This window comes from Pongo abelii, chromosome 1 (assembly GCF_028885655.2).
Source record: "Pongo abelii isolate AG06213 chromosome 1, NHGRI_mPonAbe1-v2.0_pri, whole genome shotgun sequence".
In the NCBI taxonomy this organism is placed as follows: Eukaryota; Metazoa; Chordata; class Mammalia; order Primates; family Hominidae; genus Pongo; species Pongo abelii.
Window position 1 is genome coordinate 119,002,503 of NC_071985.2, and position 19,931 is coordinate 119,022,433.

Consider the following 19,931-nt stretch of genomic DNA (forward strand, 5'->3'; position numbering starts at 1 on the left):
AATGTGAATAAGGTGTCCTTTATGGATGTTCCTGTAGTGCTATACTTGCCTTGTAATTGTTGTTTTGTTGTTCATCATATGCTCCAAATCAGGGGTAACTTCCCTCTCTGCACCAGACTGTATAAATAGTTCAATTCTTTTGATGGTAATAAAATAGAAAATTTCAGCACACTAGGAAATAGAGATTTGTCACAGGGTTTCACTTGTTTTTTATTCCTTGTTTAATACAAAGTCCAATTATATTGCATCAATACCTCCAGTGTTTTTGTTCCTCTTCCAAAAAGTGGGGACTTCATTTGTCAAGTGGTTCTGAGCTTGTGATGATGTTGCACAGTTATGTTGGGGGCAGACAATAGAGAGGGCTGCGTACAGCCTACAGCTGGGGATCTGCAGAGAATTTCCAGACCACTACTCTGGCAACTAGTGATTATCCTGATTCTGTCCTACAATCTTTTCCTGGGCTGCTGAGGTAGAGGTTGTGGCCAATAAGGAAATCCACTCATAATGCCCATTGAACCTCTCAAAGTTAAGCAGTCTTGTTTGATTTAAACAAAACCTCTCTCTACTTTGATTAGGGATGCATTTTGTGTCATATAACGAAAGGCAGGATAGTGTAGTGGTTAGAGAACAGACTTTGGAATGAGAATGAAAGAGTTGGAATCTCTGCCTTGGTTGCCTTATCTGTAAAGTGAGGATAATAAAGGTACCAATCTCATAGGACATTTGTGAGGATTAAATGAGTCAAGTTAACTTAAGTACAGTCATTTGCCACATAATGATGTTTCTGTCATCAGTGGACCTCATATACAACAATGGTCCCATAAGATTATAATGGAGCTGAAAAATTCCTATTGCCTAGTGATTTTGTAGCCATCCTAAAGTCATAGCACGACACATTACTCATGTGTTTGGAGTGATGCTGGAGTAAACAAACCAAATGCACTGTCAGTCATAAAAAGTATAGCATACAGTTATGTAAGGTACCTAACACTCGATAATGATAATAAATGACTATATTACTGGTTTATATATTTACTATACTATACTTTTAATTGTTTAATTTTAGAGTGGACTCCTTCTGTTTATTAAAAAAAAAATCAGTTAACTGTAAAACAGTCTCAGGCAGGTCCTTCAGGAGGTATTCCAGAAGAAGGCATTGTGATCATAGGAGATGACAGCTCCCTGTGTGTTATTGCCCCTGAAGACCCTACAGTGGGACAAGATGTGGAGGTGGGAGACAATGATATTGATGATCCTGACCCTATGTAGGCCTTGGCTGTGTGTGTTTGTGTCTTAGTTTTTATTTAAAAAGTAAAAAAATAAAAAAATAAAAAAAAAATAAAAAGAAAATGTGTGTTTTTAAACTGTTATTACAAAAGAGTAAAAAAGTTAAAAAAATTATAAAGCTTATAAAGTAAAAACATTACAGTAAGCTAAGGTTAAGTTATCATAGAACAGACTGGGTGAGATGGCTCATGCCTGTAATTCTAGCACTTTGAGAGGCCACAGCAGGAGGATCACTTTAGACCAGGAGTTTGAGACCAGCCTGGGTGACAAAGAAAGACCCCTTCTCTACAAAAACAAACAACAACAACAACAACAACAACAACAAACTCCTTGGGAGGCTGAGGTAGGAGGATTGCTTGAGCCCAGGAGAATGAGATTGTGGTGAGCTGTGATCGTGCCATTGCACTATATCATGGGCAACAGAGCAAGACTCTGTCCCAGAGAAAAAAAAGTTATTGTTGTAGAAAGGAAGATTTTAAAAAATGTGTAGCCTATGTTTACGGTGTTTATAAAGTCTACAATAGTGTACTACAGCAGTGTCCTAGGCTTTCACTTTCATTGACCACTCACTCACTGACTCACTCAGAGCAACTCCCAATCCTGAGAGCACTATTCATGATAAGTGCCCTATACAGGTGTACCATTTTTTATCTTTTTTTTTTTTCTTTATTGAGACAGAGTTTCACTCTTGTCGCCTAGGCTGGAGTGCAATGGCGCGATCTTGGCTCACTGCAACCTCAGCCTCCCGGGCTCATGCGATCCTGCCTCAGCCTCCTGAGTAGCTGGGATTACAGGTGCCCACCACCACGCCCGGCTAATTTTGTATTTTTAGTAGAGATGGGGGTTTCACCATGTTGGCCAGGGTGGTCTTGAACTCCTGACCTCAGGTGATCCTCCTGCCTTGGCTTCCTAGAGTGTTGGGATTACAGATGTGAGCCACCGTGCCCAGCCCCATTTTTTATACCATATTTTTACTGTACCTTTTTTAGGTTTAGACACAAATACCACTGTGTTTAAAATTGCCTAAATATTCTGCATAGTAATATGCCGGGCAGATTTGTAGCCTCGGAGCAATAGGCTGCCATGTAGCCTAGGTGTGTAGTAAGCTATACCATCGAGATTTGTGTAACTACACTGTATGATGTTCAGGCAACAGTGAAATCACTTAAAGATGAATTTCTTAGAATGTATCCCTGACATTAAGTGATGCATGACTATATGTAAAAGTGCTTAGGATAGTGCCTGGCATGTACTTCCTCATTATACATACATGCACGGTGGAAGATAAAGCAGAAGGATTCTAAAGTATGGAATGTGTTTTTTACTCTCCCTCAGTGCAAAATATACAACAGTATATGGTGACTTTTCTAATCTCCCTTAAGATCAGTAGTCATACATTTATTAATGATTTCTGTCCCTTTAGGAAATAAAAAAAATGGGGAGATTCAGAGGGCATTTTCCTGAGAAACCCTTGTACATTTGGTGTTATTGTTTGTCTTCCCTTCTATACTGTACATTCTTTGAAGATAGAGCCATGTTTTGACTTATTATTTTATACCTAGCTCAAGCAGATTATCTGACATATAGAAGATACTTGTCAAATATTTGTTGACTGAGTGAATAAATGTGTTTCTATTGCTAAGGGAGCTTTGGATAATTTTACCTCTAGTTAATGCTAATTCTAACTCTGTAACATTGTTGGAGAAAAGTCTAGAAAGCAAAGAAAGTAGAAAAATTATTTTGGCTCTAAAGTGATGGGGAATAGCACTGGTACAAATGTCCAGAAAGCTTAGCACTGGGACAAATGTCCAAAAAGGTAAAAAGTAATATTTTTACCTTTAAATTTTTAATTTCTGATTTTGAATATAGTACACAAGATAATTGTTATTCTCATGAAAATTGTGCATATTTCAAAAATTAGTGTACATGTTTCTTCAAAGGGTTTTTTCCTTGAGTTGCCTCATTTTCACATTTTGATTCCTTCTTTAATTTTATTACATTTAAGGTTTTAGAACATTTTTCTGTAAAATCTATAGCTTATGGTGAGTTGAATAGAAATATATAAGATTCACAAGAGAAATCGACTGCATCTGTTTAAACAAAGCTAAAGATCAATACTGGTTCAATGTCCTTAATAGGTAAACAGCAAATTACGGTAACCTTTAATTTTGGCATTAATTTTAATGATTGAATATCTAATTTTTAAGACGTAATTGAGAATTAGCATGTGCAAATTATTTTATTTTTATTTTTTAAGTTAAGGGACAGGGTCTTGCTCTGTCACCCAGATTAGAGTGTAGTGGTGTGATCTCAGCTCACTGCAACCTCCACGTTCCCAGTTCAAGTGCTTCTCCTGCCTCAGCCTCCTGAGTAGCTGGGATTACAGGCGCCCGCCACCATGCCCAGCCACTTTTTGTATTTTTAGTAGAGACAGAGTTTCAGCATGTTGGCCAGGCCGGTCTCAAACTCTTGACCTCAAGTATCCTCCCACCTTGGCCCCTCCCAAAGTGCTGGGATTATAGGGGTGAGCCACTGCACCTAGCCACTATTTCTCACCATATACAAAAATCAAGCCAAAATGGATTAATGATTTAAATGTAAGACCTGAAACTGCTAGAAGAAAACATAGGGGAAATGCTTCAGAACATTGGTTTGGGTAAAGATTTTATGGAGAAGACCTCAGAAGCACAGGTAACAAACAAAAATAGATAAATAGGATTGTATCAAACTAGAAAGCTTCTGCACAGCAAAGGAAACAATCAAGATTGAAGAGACAACCTATAGAATGAGAGAAAACATTTGCAAACTTTTCATCTGAAAAGGGACTAATATATATAAGGAACTCAAATAACTCAATAGCAAAAATCCAAATACTTCAATTTTAAAATGGGTGAATGAGCTGAATAGACATCTCTCAAAAGAAGACAATACAGATGGCAAACAGGTATATGAAAAAATGCTCGATATCACCAATCATCAGGGAAATGCAAATCAAAACCGCAATGAGATACCACGTCAACCTAATTAGAATGGCTATTATCAAAAAGACAAAAAAAAATGCTGGCAAGGATGCAGAGAAAGGGGAATTCTTATACACTGGTGGTGTGAATGTAAATTAGTACAGCCATTATGAAAAACGGTCTCGTGGTTCCTCAAAAAACTAGAAATAGAACTACCATATGATCCAGCAGTCTCAGTATATATCCAAAGGAAAGATAATCTGTATGTTGAAGGGATATCTGCATTCCTATGTTTATTGCAGCACTGTTCACAATAGTCATGACATGGAATTCAGTGTACGTGTCCATCAACAGGTGAATGGATAAAGAAAATATGGTATATATACACAATGGAATACTATTTAGCTGTAAGAAAGAATGAAGTTGTGTCATTCATGGCAACATGAATGGAAATGGAGAACATTATGCAAAGTGAAATAAGCCAGACACAGAATGATAAATACTTTGTGTTCTCACACATACACGGAAGCTAAAAAGTTGATCTCATAGAAGTAGAGGGTAGAATAGTAGTTACTAGAGGTGGGGAAGTGTAAGAGGGAGGGAATGACAGATAGCCAATGGTTGGTTAACAAATACAAAAGTACAGCTAGATGGGAATAAGGTTTAGTGTTCTGTAGCACTGTAAGGTGGCTATAATTAACAACAATTTATTATATGTTTTCAGATACCTAGCAGGGTGGATTTTGAATGAACCCAACACAAAGAAATGATAAATGTTCAAGGTGATAGATATAGTTTGATCATTACACATTGTATACATGTATTGAAATATCACATTCTACCCCATAAATATGCACAATTATAACGTGTCAATTAAAAATAGTAGAAGCAAAAAAAAGATGGAAGTTATTTGTTTTTGAGGAGTGAAATTCAGAGGAGAGGAGAGATGGCTCAGGGGACTATTGTTTTTCATGTATTGATCTGTTGGCACTGTTCGAATATTTTAAAAAGTGATAAAGTATATTGATGCATTAGTAGAGAGGATTAAAAACTAAAACAAAATATGTATTAATGGCAAGTTCCTTTAAGGAGCTTTAGGATTAAAGTGTCCCCAGTAAAAGGGAATCAGATATAGAGAAAAAGAAATGTAAGTTTATTTTTTGTATTTAAAAGGGCTTTTCTGGCTGGGTGCAGAGGCTCACACCTATAATCCCAGACTTTTGGGAGGCCGAGGCGGGTAGATCACCTGAGGTCAGGAGTTTGAGACCAGCCTGGCTAACATGGTGAAACCCCATCTCTACTAAAAATACAAAAAATTAGCTGGGCTTAATGGTGGGTACCTGCAATTCCAGCTACTTAGGAGGCTGAGGCAGGAGAATCACTTGAACCCGGGAGGCAGAGGTTGCGGTGAGCCGAGATCGCGCCATTGCACTCCAGCCTGGGCTACAAGAGCGAAACTGCGTCTCAAAAAAAATAAATAATAAAAGGGCTTTTCTTTATTTCTGGTTTTATTTTTGTTTTGTTTTATCCTAGGGTTTGAAAAACAAGCCGAAAAAGATGGGCCACATAAAGCCAGACTTGATTGACGTTGACTTAATCAGAGGTTAGTCTTAAAATTGTTTTTTGTGTACATTATTATATTATTTCACAGGGATGCTTAATTTTCAGTATCTTCTCTATATGATGGTATACTTTAATTTCTAAATGTAACACTTTACTCTCATCATTCAGGCTTTAGCACTTTTTCCGCCTCTGTCTTAGTACTGTGTGGCTCTATAAATTACATGCATACATGTAAAAGAGGGATGAACGTAGAGACTTGCTGTTGTGTAATTAAGATAAATGTGTTGTTTAACATTCAAGTAAGCCTGACTTATTTTGAGCTTCTGTCCTAGTGATTGAGGCAAGAAGTGATTACATTTAACAAACATCTAAGAGAGTTTTTTTTTTTTTTTTAACTGAACAGGTTTTTTGCTGCTTTTTGCACTCACCTGTTTTTAATGTAGTGCTACAGGTGGCCTTCAATACAGTGTATATAAATGTTTGATGTTTTGTTTTATTGTATGTTTAAAGGGTCAACATTTGCCAAAGCAAAACCTGAAATTCCGTGGACATCTCTGACTCGGAAGGGGCTTGTTCGAGTTGTATTTTTTCCATTGTTCAGCAATTGGTGGATTCAGGTTACCTCTTTAAGAATCTTTGTTTGGCTGTTACTACTTTATTTCATGCAAGGTAATTGGAGGAATTGGAATAAGCAATGACAGTTTCTTTTTGCTGCTTTTGCTATTAAATAATGAAGACCTACTGATTTTACATTTACCCTTTCATTTGACAGTTTAAAGTACGCAGAAATGAAGAGACATATGCCATTCGGGGTTCATATTAAAATTATCTGCTACGAGAAACATTCTTGTGTAACTCTTTCTCCTCACTTGAGTTTCTTTCTACCTGTCTCACTGGCCAGGCCTTCTCAGTCTTTTCTTGTGTCTGACCTTTGAGCCTTTGAAATTGGGTATGTGTGTTTTTTGTTTTTGTTTTTGAGACGGGGTCTCTCTCTGTCACCCAGGCTGGAGTGCAGTGGCATGATTATAGCTCACTGCAGCCTTGACCTCCCAGACTCAAGTAATCCTTCCACCTCAGCCACCCAAGTAGCTGGCACTACAGGTGTATGCCACTGTGCCTGGCTAATTTTTGTATTTTTTTGTAGAGACAAGATGTTGTCATGCTGTCCAGGCTGGTCTTGAATTCTTAGGCTCAAAACTGTTGGGATTACAGGTGTGAGCCACCAAGTTTAGCCTGAATATTGGATTACCTAAAGTTTGCACCCTAGGTTCTGTTCTCTAAATAGTCTCATTAAGGCCTATTGGTTTAAATACAGTTGATACACAGGTGATTCCCAAATCTACGTCTTCAGGCCAGATCTCTCTGCTGAACTTCAGACTTATAAATCTAATTGCCTGCTTTGACATTTCCATATGGAGATTTAATTGGTATCTTGAAGTTAATTATATAAAAAATGGAACTCTTGACTTGTGTGTGTGTGCACTGCACACATGTGCATGTGTGTGTAAACTTGTTCCTCTTTATGTCTCCAATTCATTAAATGATACTATCAGTCACCCAGTATTCAGGTGAAAAATTAAATCTTCCTACTCTACCCTACCATCAACTCTCACATGTAATATGTCACCAAGTCTGTGAGTTCTTCCTCCAAATTTTTCACTCTATTTATCTCAGTCTCTACTGCCATGATCATTGTCCACAGCACCAGCATTTCTTTGCTTAGACCACTGGAATAACATCTACTCTGAGCCTTCTTTCTACCAATCATTCTCTCCACAGCAATTAGCAAAATCTTTTAAAAACAGAAGCCATATAATGTAATTTTCCTGCTTAAAACCCTGTAGTGACTTCTGTTGACCTTAGAACAAAAACTCAAAGTTCTTACCGTGGCCTATAATGCCCTACAGGACCTGGTCCCTGCTCTCCTCTCAGACATCATCTCCTCCTATTTCTTACCACTCTGCTCATGCTGGCTGTAGGCATAATGTCCTTTTTTTTGTTCTTCACACAGAGCTGTTTTGTTTTGTTTGAAGCATTCGGAGTTTGGCTCTTTTTTCCCAGGCTGGAGTGCAGTGGTGTGATCTCGGCTCACTGAAACCTCTGCCTCCTAGGCTTAAGTGATTCTCGTGCCTCAGTCTCCCAAGTAGCTGGGATACAGGTGTGTGCCACCACGTCCAGCTAATTTTTTGTATTTTTAGTAGAGATGGGGTTTCACCATGTTGTCTAGGCTGGTCTCGAACTCCTGACCTCCGGTGATCCACCCGCCTCAGCCTCCCAAAGTGCTGGGATTACAGGTGTGAGCCACTGTGCCCGGCCATTTGAAGCATTCTTAAGGCTTTTCAAATGGCTGGCTTTTTTCTCACCTTTAAATCTCAACTGGGATGTAACTTTCGTAAAGAGGCCATTCCTATCTATCTATCTATCTATCTATATATATATTTTTTTTTTTTTTTGAGATGGAGTCTCACTCTGTTGCCCAGGCTGGAGTGCAGTGGCGTGATCTTGGCTCACTGCAAGCTCCGCCTCCTGGGTTCACGCCATTCCCCTGCCTCAGCCTCCCGAGTAGCTGGGACTACAGGTGCCCGCCACCACGCCCAGCTAATTTTTTGTATTTTTAGTAGAGACGGGATTTCACCATGTTAGCCAGGATGGTCTCGATCTCCTGACCTCGTGATCCGCCCGCCTCAGCCTCCCAAAGTGCTGGGATTACAGGTGTGAGCCACCGCGCCTGGCCTCCTATCTATATTTCTAAGTAGTCCTAATACCCTCTAGTCACTATCATAAGAATCAATTTTAATTTCTGGGTTACACATCACTACCTGATATTTTCTAACTGTGTGCAGGGACCCAATATATTCTCTTTACGACTGTATCCCCATTGTCTACCAAGGAAGTAGGCAGTATATACTATGGTTACACCTCTGCAAAAAGATATGAATTAGAACACAGAGTGGGAGGAAGTTGGGTTAAGGTGAAAGAATTATGGGTTCTTTTCTTTTATTTGTGTCAGTTAAAAATTTTTTAAAGACATAGAGTGAAAAATATATGTATAAATTTACAAATCTATAGGTTTAATTTTTTTCAAGTTGTGAAAGTGTCATTTATTAGAATATCTGTAATGGAAATGTTCCGCATATGTGCTGCCCAGTATAGTAGCTACTTAGACATATGTGGCTATTGAGTATTCAAAATGTAGTTAGTGTCAGTAAGAGACTGAATTTTAAATTTTATTTGATTTAAATTAAGTCTTCTAACGGTAATTTTAATGGCTGCGTAATAATTCATCATATGGGCATACCATCATTTAAAACTATCATTTTAATGTCTGTACAGTCTATCACATGTAGAGTTATATGTAGAGTCTATCATATGGATTTATCATAAACATCTTTATATAGCTGCCTTTTTTTTTTTTTTTTTTGAGACAGAGTCTCATTCTGTTGTCCAGGCTAGAGTATAGTGGTGTGGTTTTGGCTCACTGCAACCTCTGCCTCCCAGGTTCAAGTGATTGTCTTGCCTCAGCCTCCCAAGTAACTGGGACTACAGAGACACACTACCATGCCTGGCTAATTTTTGTATTTTTAGTAGAGACAGGGTTTCACTATGTTGTCTAGGCTGGTCTTGAACTCCTGACCCCAGGTGATCCTCCTGCTTCAGTCTCCCAGAGTTCTGGGATTACAGGTGTGAGCCACCACACCTGGCCTATATAGCTTTTAATAGTCCATTATGTAAGAGTACTGTAATTTATGTAACCTTTCTGTATGAGTCTGTTCAGGCTGCTATAAGAAAAATACCATAGACTGGGTGGCTTATCAACAACGCAAATTTATTTCTGACAGTTTTGGAGGCTGTGAAGTCCAGGATCAAGGTGCCAAAAGATGTGGTATCTGGTGAGGGCCTGCTTTCTGATTCATAGGTGTCAGTCTTCTTGCTGTGTCCTCACATGGTGGAAGGGGCAAGGGAGCTCTTAGGAGTCATTTTATAAGGCTACTTCTATAAGGGCACTCATCCCCAAACTATAACGAACTGGTTATATGTGACTGGGGGCCTCTCTAACATGCTTTCTCACTTTTTACAATGTGGATAGGCTGAGAACTTTTCAAATCTTTAAGTTACGCTTCCTTTTTGCTTAACAATTCTGTCTTTTAAGTCATTTCTCTCTTCTCACATTTTACTATAAGCACATAGGAAGAGCCAAGCTGCACCTTTAACACTTTGCTTAGAAATAGCTCCAGCTAAATATGCAATTTCATCACGTGTGAGTTTCACTTTCCACAGAATCCTAGACCACAAATACAGTTCAACAAGTTCTTTACCACTCTGTAACAAGGATTGTTTTTCCTTCAGTTTCTAATAACATATTATTTCTCATTTCTATCTGAGACCTCATCAGAATGGACTTTACCTCATATTTTACCAATACTCTGTTCATGGTTACTTAGGTATTCTTTAAGAAGATTGAGGCTTTTTCTCTAGCTCCCGTCTTTTCTTTCTTTGTTTTTCTTTGTTTGTTTTATTTTGTTTTTCAAGACAGAGTCTTGCTCTGTTGCCCAGGTTGGAGTACAGTGCCATGATCTTGGCTCACTGCAACCTCTGCCTCCCTGGTTCAAGCGATTCTCCTGCCTCAGCCTCCTGAGTAGCGGGGATTACAGGCACCTGCCACCATGCCTGAATAATTTTTGTATTTTTAGTAGAGATAGGGTTTCACCATGTTGACCAGGCTGGTCTCAAACTCCTGACCTCAGGTGATCCACCCGCCTTGGCTTCCCAAAGTGCTGGGATTACAGGTGTGAACCATTACACCCGGCCTCCTCTTTTCTTTCTGATTCCTCACCAGAATCTCTTTTAAAAATGTTTAAGGCAATCTAGGCTTTTTCTACTATGTACCTCAGTATTCTTCTAGTATTCTCTACCCATTACCTATTTATAAAGCTGCTTCCACATTTTTAGGTGTTTGTTATAGTAGGACCCCCCCATTCTCAGTAACAATTTCTGTCTTATGCCACTTGGGCTGATACAACAAAAATATCATGGCCTCGGTGCTTTATAAATAACAAAAAGTTATTTCTCACAGTTCTGAGAAGTTCAGATCAGAGCACTAGCAGATTCAGTGTCTGGTGAGGGTCTGCTTCTCTCTGGGTCCTCATGTTGCTGAAGGGGCACAGGAGCTCTCCGGAGTCTCGTTAATAAGGTTACTAATCTCATTCATGAGAGCTCTGCCCTCATGACCTAATCAGCTACCAAAGGCCCCATCTCCTAATATAATCACATTAAGGATTAGGATTTCAATATGAATTTTGTTGGGGACATACCTTATAGCATCTTCCCATATTGTGGGCATTTAGGTAGTTTCTATGTTTTTTCTATTAATAATGCCATCAGGAACAAAGTTTTCCTTATTTTATATTATTTCTTTAGGATTTGTTCTTTGAAATAGAATTAACAGATCAAAGAATGTGGACATTTAAGGCTTTTAGTACATATAATGAAATTGCTGATGGCACAGTTCTTTTGGAAAGCAATAGATGAGAGTACCTGTTTTACCATGGTCTTACCAGCATTATTATAATTTTAAAAATTGTTATCTAGGTGGGGGGCAGTGGCTCAAGCCTGTAATTCCAGCACTTTGGGAAGCTGAGGTGGGAAGACTTGAGGCCGGGAGTTTGAGACCAGCCTGGGAAACATAGCGAGATCCCATCTCTAAAAAAAAAAAAAAAAAAAAATTAGCCAGGTGTGGTGCAAGCCTGTAGTTCCAACTACCTATGAAGCTGAGGTGGGAGGATCACTTGAGCCCAGGAGTTCGAGGTTACAGTGAGCTATGATTCATCACTGCACTCTAGCCTGGCTGACAGAGTAAGACCCTGACTGCATCTCTGCCCGCCCCCTCAACAAAAGATTGTTACCTAATTTGACATGCAAAAAATATTTTGCTTGTTGAATATGCATTTCCTTGGTCACTTGTAAGGGTGAAATTAAGTATTTTTTCCACACATTTATTATTAAATTATTTATTCCTTCCTTGTTGATAGATACTGCATCCTATGTAGATAAAATTTCCATATATGCCATGGTCTGTTTCCGGACTGCATATTCTGTACCATCAGTTTTGGTTATTGTCATATCTATGCCATATATTAAATTTTTATATTTGCCATGGTATGTTTCTGGACTACATACTCTGTACCATTAATTTCTGGTTATTCTCATATTTATGCCACACTGCTTTCATTACTACAGCTGTTTAATATGGATTAACATTGAGCAGGAAAAAATTTTTTTCTCTTTTGAGATGGAGTCTCACTCTGTTGCCCAGGCTGGAGTGCAATGGTGTGATCTCGGCTCACTGCAACCTCTGCCTCCTGGGTTCAAGCAATTCTCCTGCCTCAGCCTCCCAAGTAGCTGGGATTACAGGCGTATGCCACTATGCCCAACAAATTTTAGTATTTTTAGTAGAGATGGGGTTTCCCCATGTTGACCATGCTGGTCTTGAACTCCTGACCTTGTGATCCACCTGCCTCGGCCTCCCAAAGTGCTGGGATTACAGGCCTGAGCCACCGCGCCTGGCCAAGTATTTCTTCATTATTCTGCTTTCCCACATTTTCTCTCATGCTTTCTTGTTTATCCTTTCCAAAATAGGTTAGCATTATTTTATCATGATTAAAACCAAAAGACCCCCCAAAACCAACAATACAGGAATTTGAATTGAAATTCTCTGATTATCCCCTTTCCCCAGCACACATACACAAATATAGATGTATACATATATTTTTGGAGGATGGACAGAAAATTTGACTTCTTTACAATATTCTCTTTGCTATACAGAAATATGATATCGCTCTCCTTTTAATCAGGACTTCCTTTTTTTTTTTTTTTTTTTTTAATTGAGACGGAGTCTTGCTCTGTTGCCCAGGCTGGAGTGCAGTGGCTTGATCTCGGCTCACTGCAACCTTGCCACCCGGGTTCAAGTGATTCTCATGCCTCAGCCTCCTGAGTAGCTGGGACTACAGGTGCGCGCCACCATGCCTGGCAAATTTTTTTGTATTTTTAGTAGAGATAGGGTTTCGCCACATTGGCCAGGCTGGTCTCGAACTCCTGACCTCAGGTGATCCTCCTGGCTCGGCCTCCCAAAGTGCTGGGATTACAGGTGTGAGCCACCGTGCCTGGCCTTAATCAGGACTTCTGTTTATCCCTCAGTAAAGCTTTGCAGGATTTTTTTCTTTCTTTTTCTTTTCTTTTTTTTTTTTTTTAAATAGAGACGGGGTCTCACTCTTACTCCCAGGCTGGAGTGCAATGGCGTGATGGTATTTCACTACAGCCTTGAGCCCAAGCAATCCTCCTGCCTCAGCCTGTTGAGTAGCTGAAACCATAGGTGTGTGCCACCATGCTCAGCTGGTGTTTTTTTATTTTTTATTTTTTACAGATGGGCTCTTGCTATATTGCCCAGGCTGGTCTTTGAACTCCTGGCATCAAGTGATCAAATGATCTTCCTGCCTCAACCTCCCAAAGTGTTTGAGTTACACGTGTGAGCCACCACACCCAGCCCTGGATTTTTTTCTTATAAGGCCTGCTTAGATCTTGTTAAATTCAATTTTTTTTTATTGTGGTAACATACACACAACTTGAAATTCACCATCTTAACCATTTCTCAGTGTAGAGTTCAGTGGCATTAAGTATACTGATACTGGAATACAACCATCACCCACCATTTATTTCCAGAAATTTTTTCATCTTCCCAAACTGAAACTCCATACCCATTAAACTCCCTATTTCCCCTACCCATAGTCCCTGGCAACCACCATTCTACCTTGCCTCTATGATTTTGACTACTCTGGGAACATCATATAAGCAGAATTATATAATATTTGTCCTTTTGCAACTGGCTTATTTCACTTAGCATAATATCCTCAAGGTCGCCCATGTAGAATGTTTCAGAATTCTTCCTTTTTAAGGCTGAATTGTATTCCGTTGTATGTAGATACCATGTTTAGTTTATACATTCATATTCTGAGAGATACTTAGAGATTTCCACCTGAAATTAAAATATTTTGTCTTTGTTGCTGCTGCTGAAAATACATGACTTTTTAAGTCTATTTTTACAAGTTTTAAGTGGTTTTTGCTGTCACATTTGGAAGCTATTGGTTTATAATTAAAATTGTTATAACCAGCCACTTTATTAAACTCTTTGAAATCAATTCTAATAGTTTTTCAGTGCTTTTATTAGATTTTATAATGATACAACCATATGGTTGGCAAATAATGACAATTTGGTTTTCTCCTTTCACATACATTTCATTTACTTTTACCGAATCAGTCAACATTTCAGAGTAATGTTAAATGATAACAGTGAGTGGTCATCCTTGTTTTGTTCCTAATTCAGAATATCTTCACTAACATATAATATGTATTGATTTTACTTATATATTCTTTAGCATGTTAAGGAAATATTTTTATTCTTAATAGTTTAGAAAATATGGGCATTTGAGATGAATTACAAATCAAGAACAAATGTATGTGTGTGTTAATACAATGCTTTTTTTTTACTGTTACCTGGAGTTGGGCCAGAGTTCACAGGTTTAGGGCACAATCCTCTACAAGACTGCTCTACCTTCAGATATCAGCCTCCAGTTTGGGGGTCCCCAGGATCACTCTCACTTCTGACCAGGTAGCTATAGTTTTGGGTCCCCCAGGCATTCCCTCAGGTTTGATGATTGGATGGAATGACTCTCAGAACTTCAGAAAGTGCTAAACTTACAATTATAGTTTCATTATAGCAACAGAATATAAATGAGAGGAGAGGTATAGGAGTGTTTGGGATGGTTCCAAATAGGATGCTTCCGTCGTCCTCAGGTAGCAATATGCAAAATATTGCTACCCAGGGAAGCTCCCCGAAGCTTTGGTATGTAGAGTTTTTATTGAGACTTTATTATTTAGGCCTGATTGATGGAATCATCGACGTGGTTGAATGCAGTCTCCATCACCCTTCACTCCTCAGAGGTCTCCTAATATGGCTCAAAGACCCAAGCCTTTAATCACATAGTTGGTCTTTTTGGTGTGGCCAGCAGCCATCCTTAGGTACCTTGTTAGCATAAACTGTCAGGCCTGGCACAAGGGCCCCACAATGAATAGAAAAGGTACTTCTGTCACTTAGGAAATTCAAGGGTTTAGAGGTCACCTCCCAGGAACTGGGATCAAATGCCAACCAAATTCTTTTTTTTTTAACTTTTTAATTTTTGTGGGTATATAGTAGGTATATATATTTATGAGGTAGATGAGATACTTTGATACAGGCGTGCAATGCATAATACATCATGGTAAGTAGGGTATTCATCTTCTCAAGCATTTATCCTTTGTGTTACAAACAATCCAGTTATACTCTTTTAGTTTATTTTAAATGTACAATTAAATTATTGACTATAGGTCAGCCTGTTGTGCTATCAAATACTAGGTATTTTTCATTCTGTCCCATGAACCATCCCCACATCCCCTACTCCACCCCCACTACCCTTCTCAGCCTCAGAGCCTTCTACTCTCTGTCTCCTTGAGTTCAGTCATTTTAATTTTTAGCTCCCACAAATAAGTGAGAACATGTGAAGTTTGTCTTTCTGTGCTTGGTTTATATCACTTAACATAATGTCCTCTAGTTCCATCCATGTTGTTGCAAATGACAGAATCTTATTCTTTTTTATGGCTGGATAGTACTCCATTGTGTGTAGGTACCACATTTTCTTTATCTGTTCATCTGCTGATGGACACTTAGGTTGCTTCCAAATCTTGGCTGTTGTGAACAGTGCTACAACAAATGTGGGAGTGACTCTTTGATATACTGATTTCCTTTCTTTCTTTTGTTCTTTTTTGTTTGTTTGTTTTGAGACAGAGTCTCATTCTGTCACCCAGGGACTGGAGTGCAGTGGCATAATCTCAGCTCACTGCAGCCCTCTGCCTCCTGGGTTCAAGTGATTCTCCCACCTCAGCCTCCTGAGTAGCTGGGATTACAGGTGCCTGCCACCATGCCTGGCAAATTTTTATATTTTTAGTAGAGACAGCGTTTCACCATGTTGCCCAGGCTGGTCTTGAACTTCTCACCTCAAGTGATCCGCTCACTTTGGCCTCTCAAAGTGCTGGGATTAAAGGCATGAGCCACAGTGCCCAACCACCATTTTCATTTCTTTTGGGCATATACCCAGCAGTGAGATTGCTGGATCATATGGTAGTTCTATTTTTCTTTATTTGAGGAACCTCCAAGCTGTTCTTCATAGTGGTTGTACTACTTTACATTTCTACCAACAGTGTACGGGGGTTCCCTTTTCTCCCTATCCTCTCCAGCGTTTATTGTTGCCTATCTTTTGGATAAAAGCCATTTTAACTGGAGCATCTCACTCCAGTTAATGTGGTTTTGATTTGCATTTCCATGATCAATGATATGAGCACATTTTCATATGCCTGTTTGCCATTTGTATGTCTTCTTTTGAGAAATGTCTATTCAGATCTTTTGCTCGTTTTAAAATCAGATTATTAGGTTATTTCCTATAGAGTTGTTTGAGCTCCTTATATATTCTGGTTATTAATCCCTTGTCAGATGGATAATTTGCAAAGACTTTCTCTCATTCTGTGAGTTGTCTCTTCTCTTGGTTGATTGTTTCCTTTGCTGTGTAGAAGCTTCCCCCGGCCCGGCCCCCTGCCCCGGCATCCCTGAGACGGAGTCTTGCTCTGTCGCCCAGGCTGGAGTGCAGTGTTGTGATCTTGGTTTAACTTGATGTGACCCCATTTGTCCATTTTTGCTTCACCAACCAAATTTTTTTTTTTTTTTGAGACCAGGTCTCACTCTGTTGCCCAGTCTGGAGTGCAGTGGTGCGATCTTGGCTCACTACAGCCTCGACTTCCTGGGCTCAAGTGATCCTCCCACCTCAGCCTCCTGAGTAGGCTGGGAGTGGGACCACAGGTGCGTGCCACCATGTTCGGCTAATTTTTTTGGAGTTTTCTAGAGATAGGGTTTTGCCGTGTTGCCCAGGCTGGTCTTGAATTTCTGAGCTCAAGTGATCTACCCACCAGACCTCAAAAAGTGCTGGGATTACAGGTGTGAGCCACCATGCCCAGCCGCCTCAACCAAATTCTTTATTACATAACTGTCAATTGAGATGATTTGTATAGATGTGATCAAAATTACATTGTATGAAATTATTACATTAATTCAGTTGAGTCAACAAATACTTAAGCCTATTGTGTCTGTGCCAAATATTCTTCTAAATGCTGAGATAAATTTTCTACTTTTAAATGTCAAATTCACTTTGATAGTGTTTCAATCATTTATCTAACAAATATTGAGTGTCTATTCTGTGCTCCAGGTACTGGTTTCCAACAAATATTGAGTGTCTATTCTGTGCTCCAGGTACTAGTTTTAGATATAGCAGTGAACAAACCAGACAAAACTCCGTGTCTTCATGGTGCTTACTTTTTAGTGGCAAATTTATATTTACATTCTCAAGTCAACAAGATCTATAGTTTATTGTCTGGGTACTTTCATTACTGTGTTTGAGTATTGGGATTTTATTAGGGCATGGAATAGGTAACTTTCTTTTTCTCCGCACAGGAATAGTTTGTATAGCACAAGAATTACTATTTATGTGAAAATCTGAAATATGTTAAAATATGGAGATACTTTTTGATATTTTTCCATTTCATTTACTTCTTTAAACATTTTATATATATGCTTTGATTTGCATTTCATATATATATATGTATATATACACACATATGTATTTCTTCTTCATTATATATGAAATGATAAGACAACATAGCATAGTAGTTAAGAGTGAGGACTCTGGAGCCTGACTACCTGGGTTCAATCCCCATCTTTGCTGTTTGCTTTCTGTGTAGCCTTGGAAAGTACTCTTCCTTTGAGCAACACAACACTTCAAAATGTGTTTTATATACAGCATCTAGTTGTTTTTGTGGCGGAAACCCTTTTGAAATATCTAAATTATCATGCTGTTAGAAAGGCAAATCCTTTTAACACAGTATTCTTCACTTGCCGAGGGATCTAGGGCTTCAGTTTTTCACTCGGCTAATGTGCAGCTGGATGGGTATTGTAGGAAACTATTTGTGTACTTTTTTAAATGATGGATTTTTATAGAAACAGTTTGTATAGTTTTTAGAATTAATTTTAAAGATGAGCTCTAATGTTTTACATCTTAAAACCTCTTCTTTTCAGTTATAGCAATTGTCTTATATTTGATGATGCCTATTGTGAACATAAGTGAAGTACTTGGACCCTTGTGCCTTATGCTACTCATGGGAACTGTCCACTGTCAAATTGTGTCTACTCAGATAACAAGACCATCAGGAAACAATGGAAATCGAAGAAGAAGGTAAGATGAGAAATTACACTGTAGTTTTATATTTTCTGGGAGAGATATTGTAGAGATTTATAAAACCTTTGATTAATTTAAAATCTCCCTCTTTTGTGTTTTTCATTATTTTTTGGCTTAGAAAATGAATGCGTTACTTTGCACTTTTCTTCTTGATGCAGAGAAACCTTGTTACAAACTTTCAGTTCCAGTTTGGGACTTTTGTCATTCAGTACAGTTGTTTAAAAGGAAAATTTCTATACTATATTATTCTTTATAAAATTTATCATATATTGGCTTCGAAGAAAACATTCTCTTTGAAATTCAGTCTTAATCAAAATTTGGTGAAAATTCACTGTAAACAAGGATCTTGGTACATTTGGTTAGCGCTACCAAAATTTTACCTTTTTTCAAAGATGTGTAATAAGAATTGATTTCTAAGTGGTCTAAACTTTTTTTTTTTTTTCTTTTTGAGACAGAGTTTCGCTCTTGTTGCCCAGGCTGGAGTGCAATGGCACAATCTCGGCTCACTGCAACCGACACCTCCCGAGTTCAAGCGATTCTCCTGCCTCAGCCTCCCAAGTAGCTGGGATTACAAGCATATGCCACCACACCCAGCTAATTTTTTTTTTTAAATTTAGTAGAGACGGGGTTTCACCATGTTGATCAGGCTGGTCTAGAGAACTCCTGACTTCAGGTGATCCACCTGCCTTGGCCTCCCAAAAGGCTGGGATTGCAGGCATGAGCCACTGCGCCCAGCCGTCTAAACTTTTAATAAGGATTTATTTGGCTTTTCTTTACATATGGAATTCATGTTATATTTTAATCGATTATATGGTATATGTGAGTTTTGGAACTGTTGAAATGTTCTTAGGTATATGCAGTGTTATTTTCCAAAAGTTGTGTTATCTTCCCTCAGAATATCTGTAGATTTTTGCCTGCGTAAGCAATTACTAAATAAGAATTTTCCATTAGGTGCAATGAATTTCAATATATTCTTATTTTTGAATGTTATTTTAAAAACTTTTTTAAAAAGATTTCTTGTAAATTCAGTTAAATTGATGGAATGTTTTCTAAGGAAATAAAATGCTATGCTATGTCTTATTGATACCTATAGTATATATCTTTTGTCTAGGATATCAATAAAAAGTGATCAGTTGCTACTATTCTATGCTACCCTTATAAAATGTGCCATAAGAGGTAGATTCCTAACGTCCATATTTAAAGAAATTGCTCCTTCTGCTAGTGGTGTTGAATGTGCCTGAACAGACTCTTGGTCGTAAGAGTGGAATTTTTTTTTTTAGTAGATTCTGAATAGCGGTTCTATTTCTCTAATGACTGAACAAAATCGTAGCATAGGACTTTGGTTTGGAATCTGGTTTTGCCCTCAAATCAGAAAGTTCTTGCATAATTTATCCTCAGAATATGAAGTTAAACTATACTTGATTTTAGGTAGTAATTTGTCAGTATAATTTTCTGTAGGGATATTTTCGGCAGAAATAGAAAGGGTCTTGAATAATCTGAAGTTATTGAAATTTTTTTTTTGTAGAAAATTACGAAAAACTGTAAATGGTGATGGGAGCCGAGAAAATGGAAATAACTCCTCTGATAAAGTCAGAGGAATAGAAACTTTGGAATCTGTACCCATTATTGGTGGTTTTTGGGAGACTGTCTTTGGCAACAGGTGGGAGTCTTTTTTACTTGATTTTGTATTCACATAGTATTTACAGAATGTATAGTATCATCAGGCCATAGGAGTAAGTAGTATAGACTTATC

General features: G+C 38.4%; 1 protein-coding gene across 10 annotated transcripts in view; it reads left to right on the forward strand.

The window, feature by feature from the left end:
* Positions 1 to 19,931, forward strand: part of PHTF1 (putative homeodomain transcription factor 1) — a 96,951-nt gene that overhangs the window by 14,583 nt on the left and 62,437 nt on the right. For 5 of the 10 annotated variants that reach the window (XR_010137941.1, XR_010137942.1, XR_010137940.1 and 2 more), the window contains 4 exons: positions 5,781 to 5,850; positions 6,321 to 6,479; positions 18,019 to 18,175; positions 19,704 to 19,838. Coding sequence is in view for 4 of the 10 variants with exons in the window: in XM_063718049.1 (XP_063574119.1) it covers positions 5,781 to 5,850; positions 6,321 to 6,479; positions 18,019 to 18,175; positions 19,704 to 19,838 (521 nt within the window). In the remaining 6 variants the exon portion in view is untranslated. Of the gene's footprint in view, positions 1 to 5,780; positions 5,851 to 6,320; positions 6,480 to 16,725; positions 16,750 to 18,018; positions 18,176 to 19,703; positions 19,839 to 19,931 lie in introns of those variants that run through there. The other 5 variants (XR_010137945.1, XR_010137944.1, XM_024231931.3 and 2 more) reach the window with 3 other exon arrangements.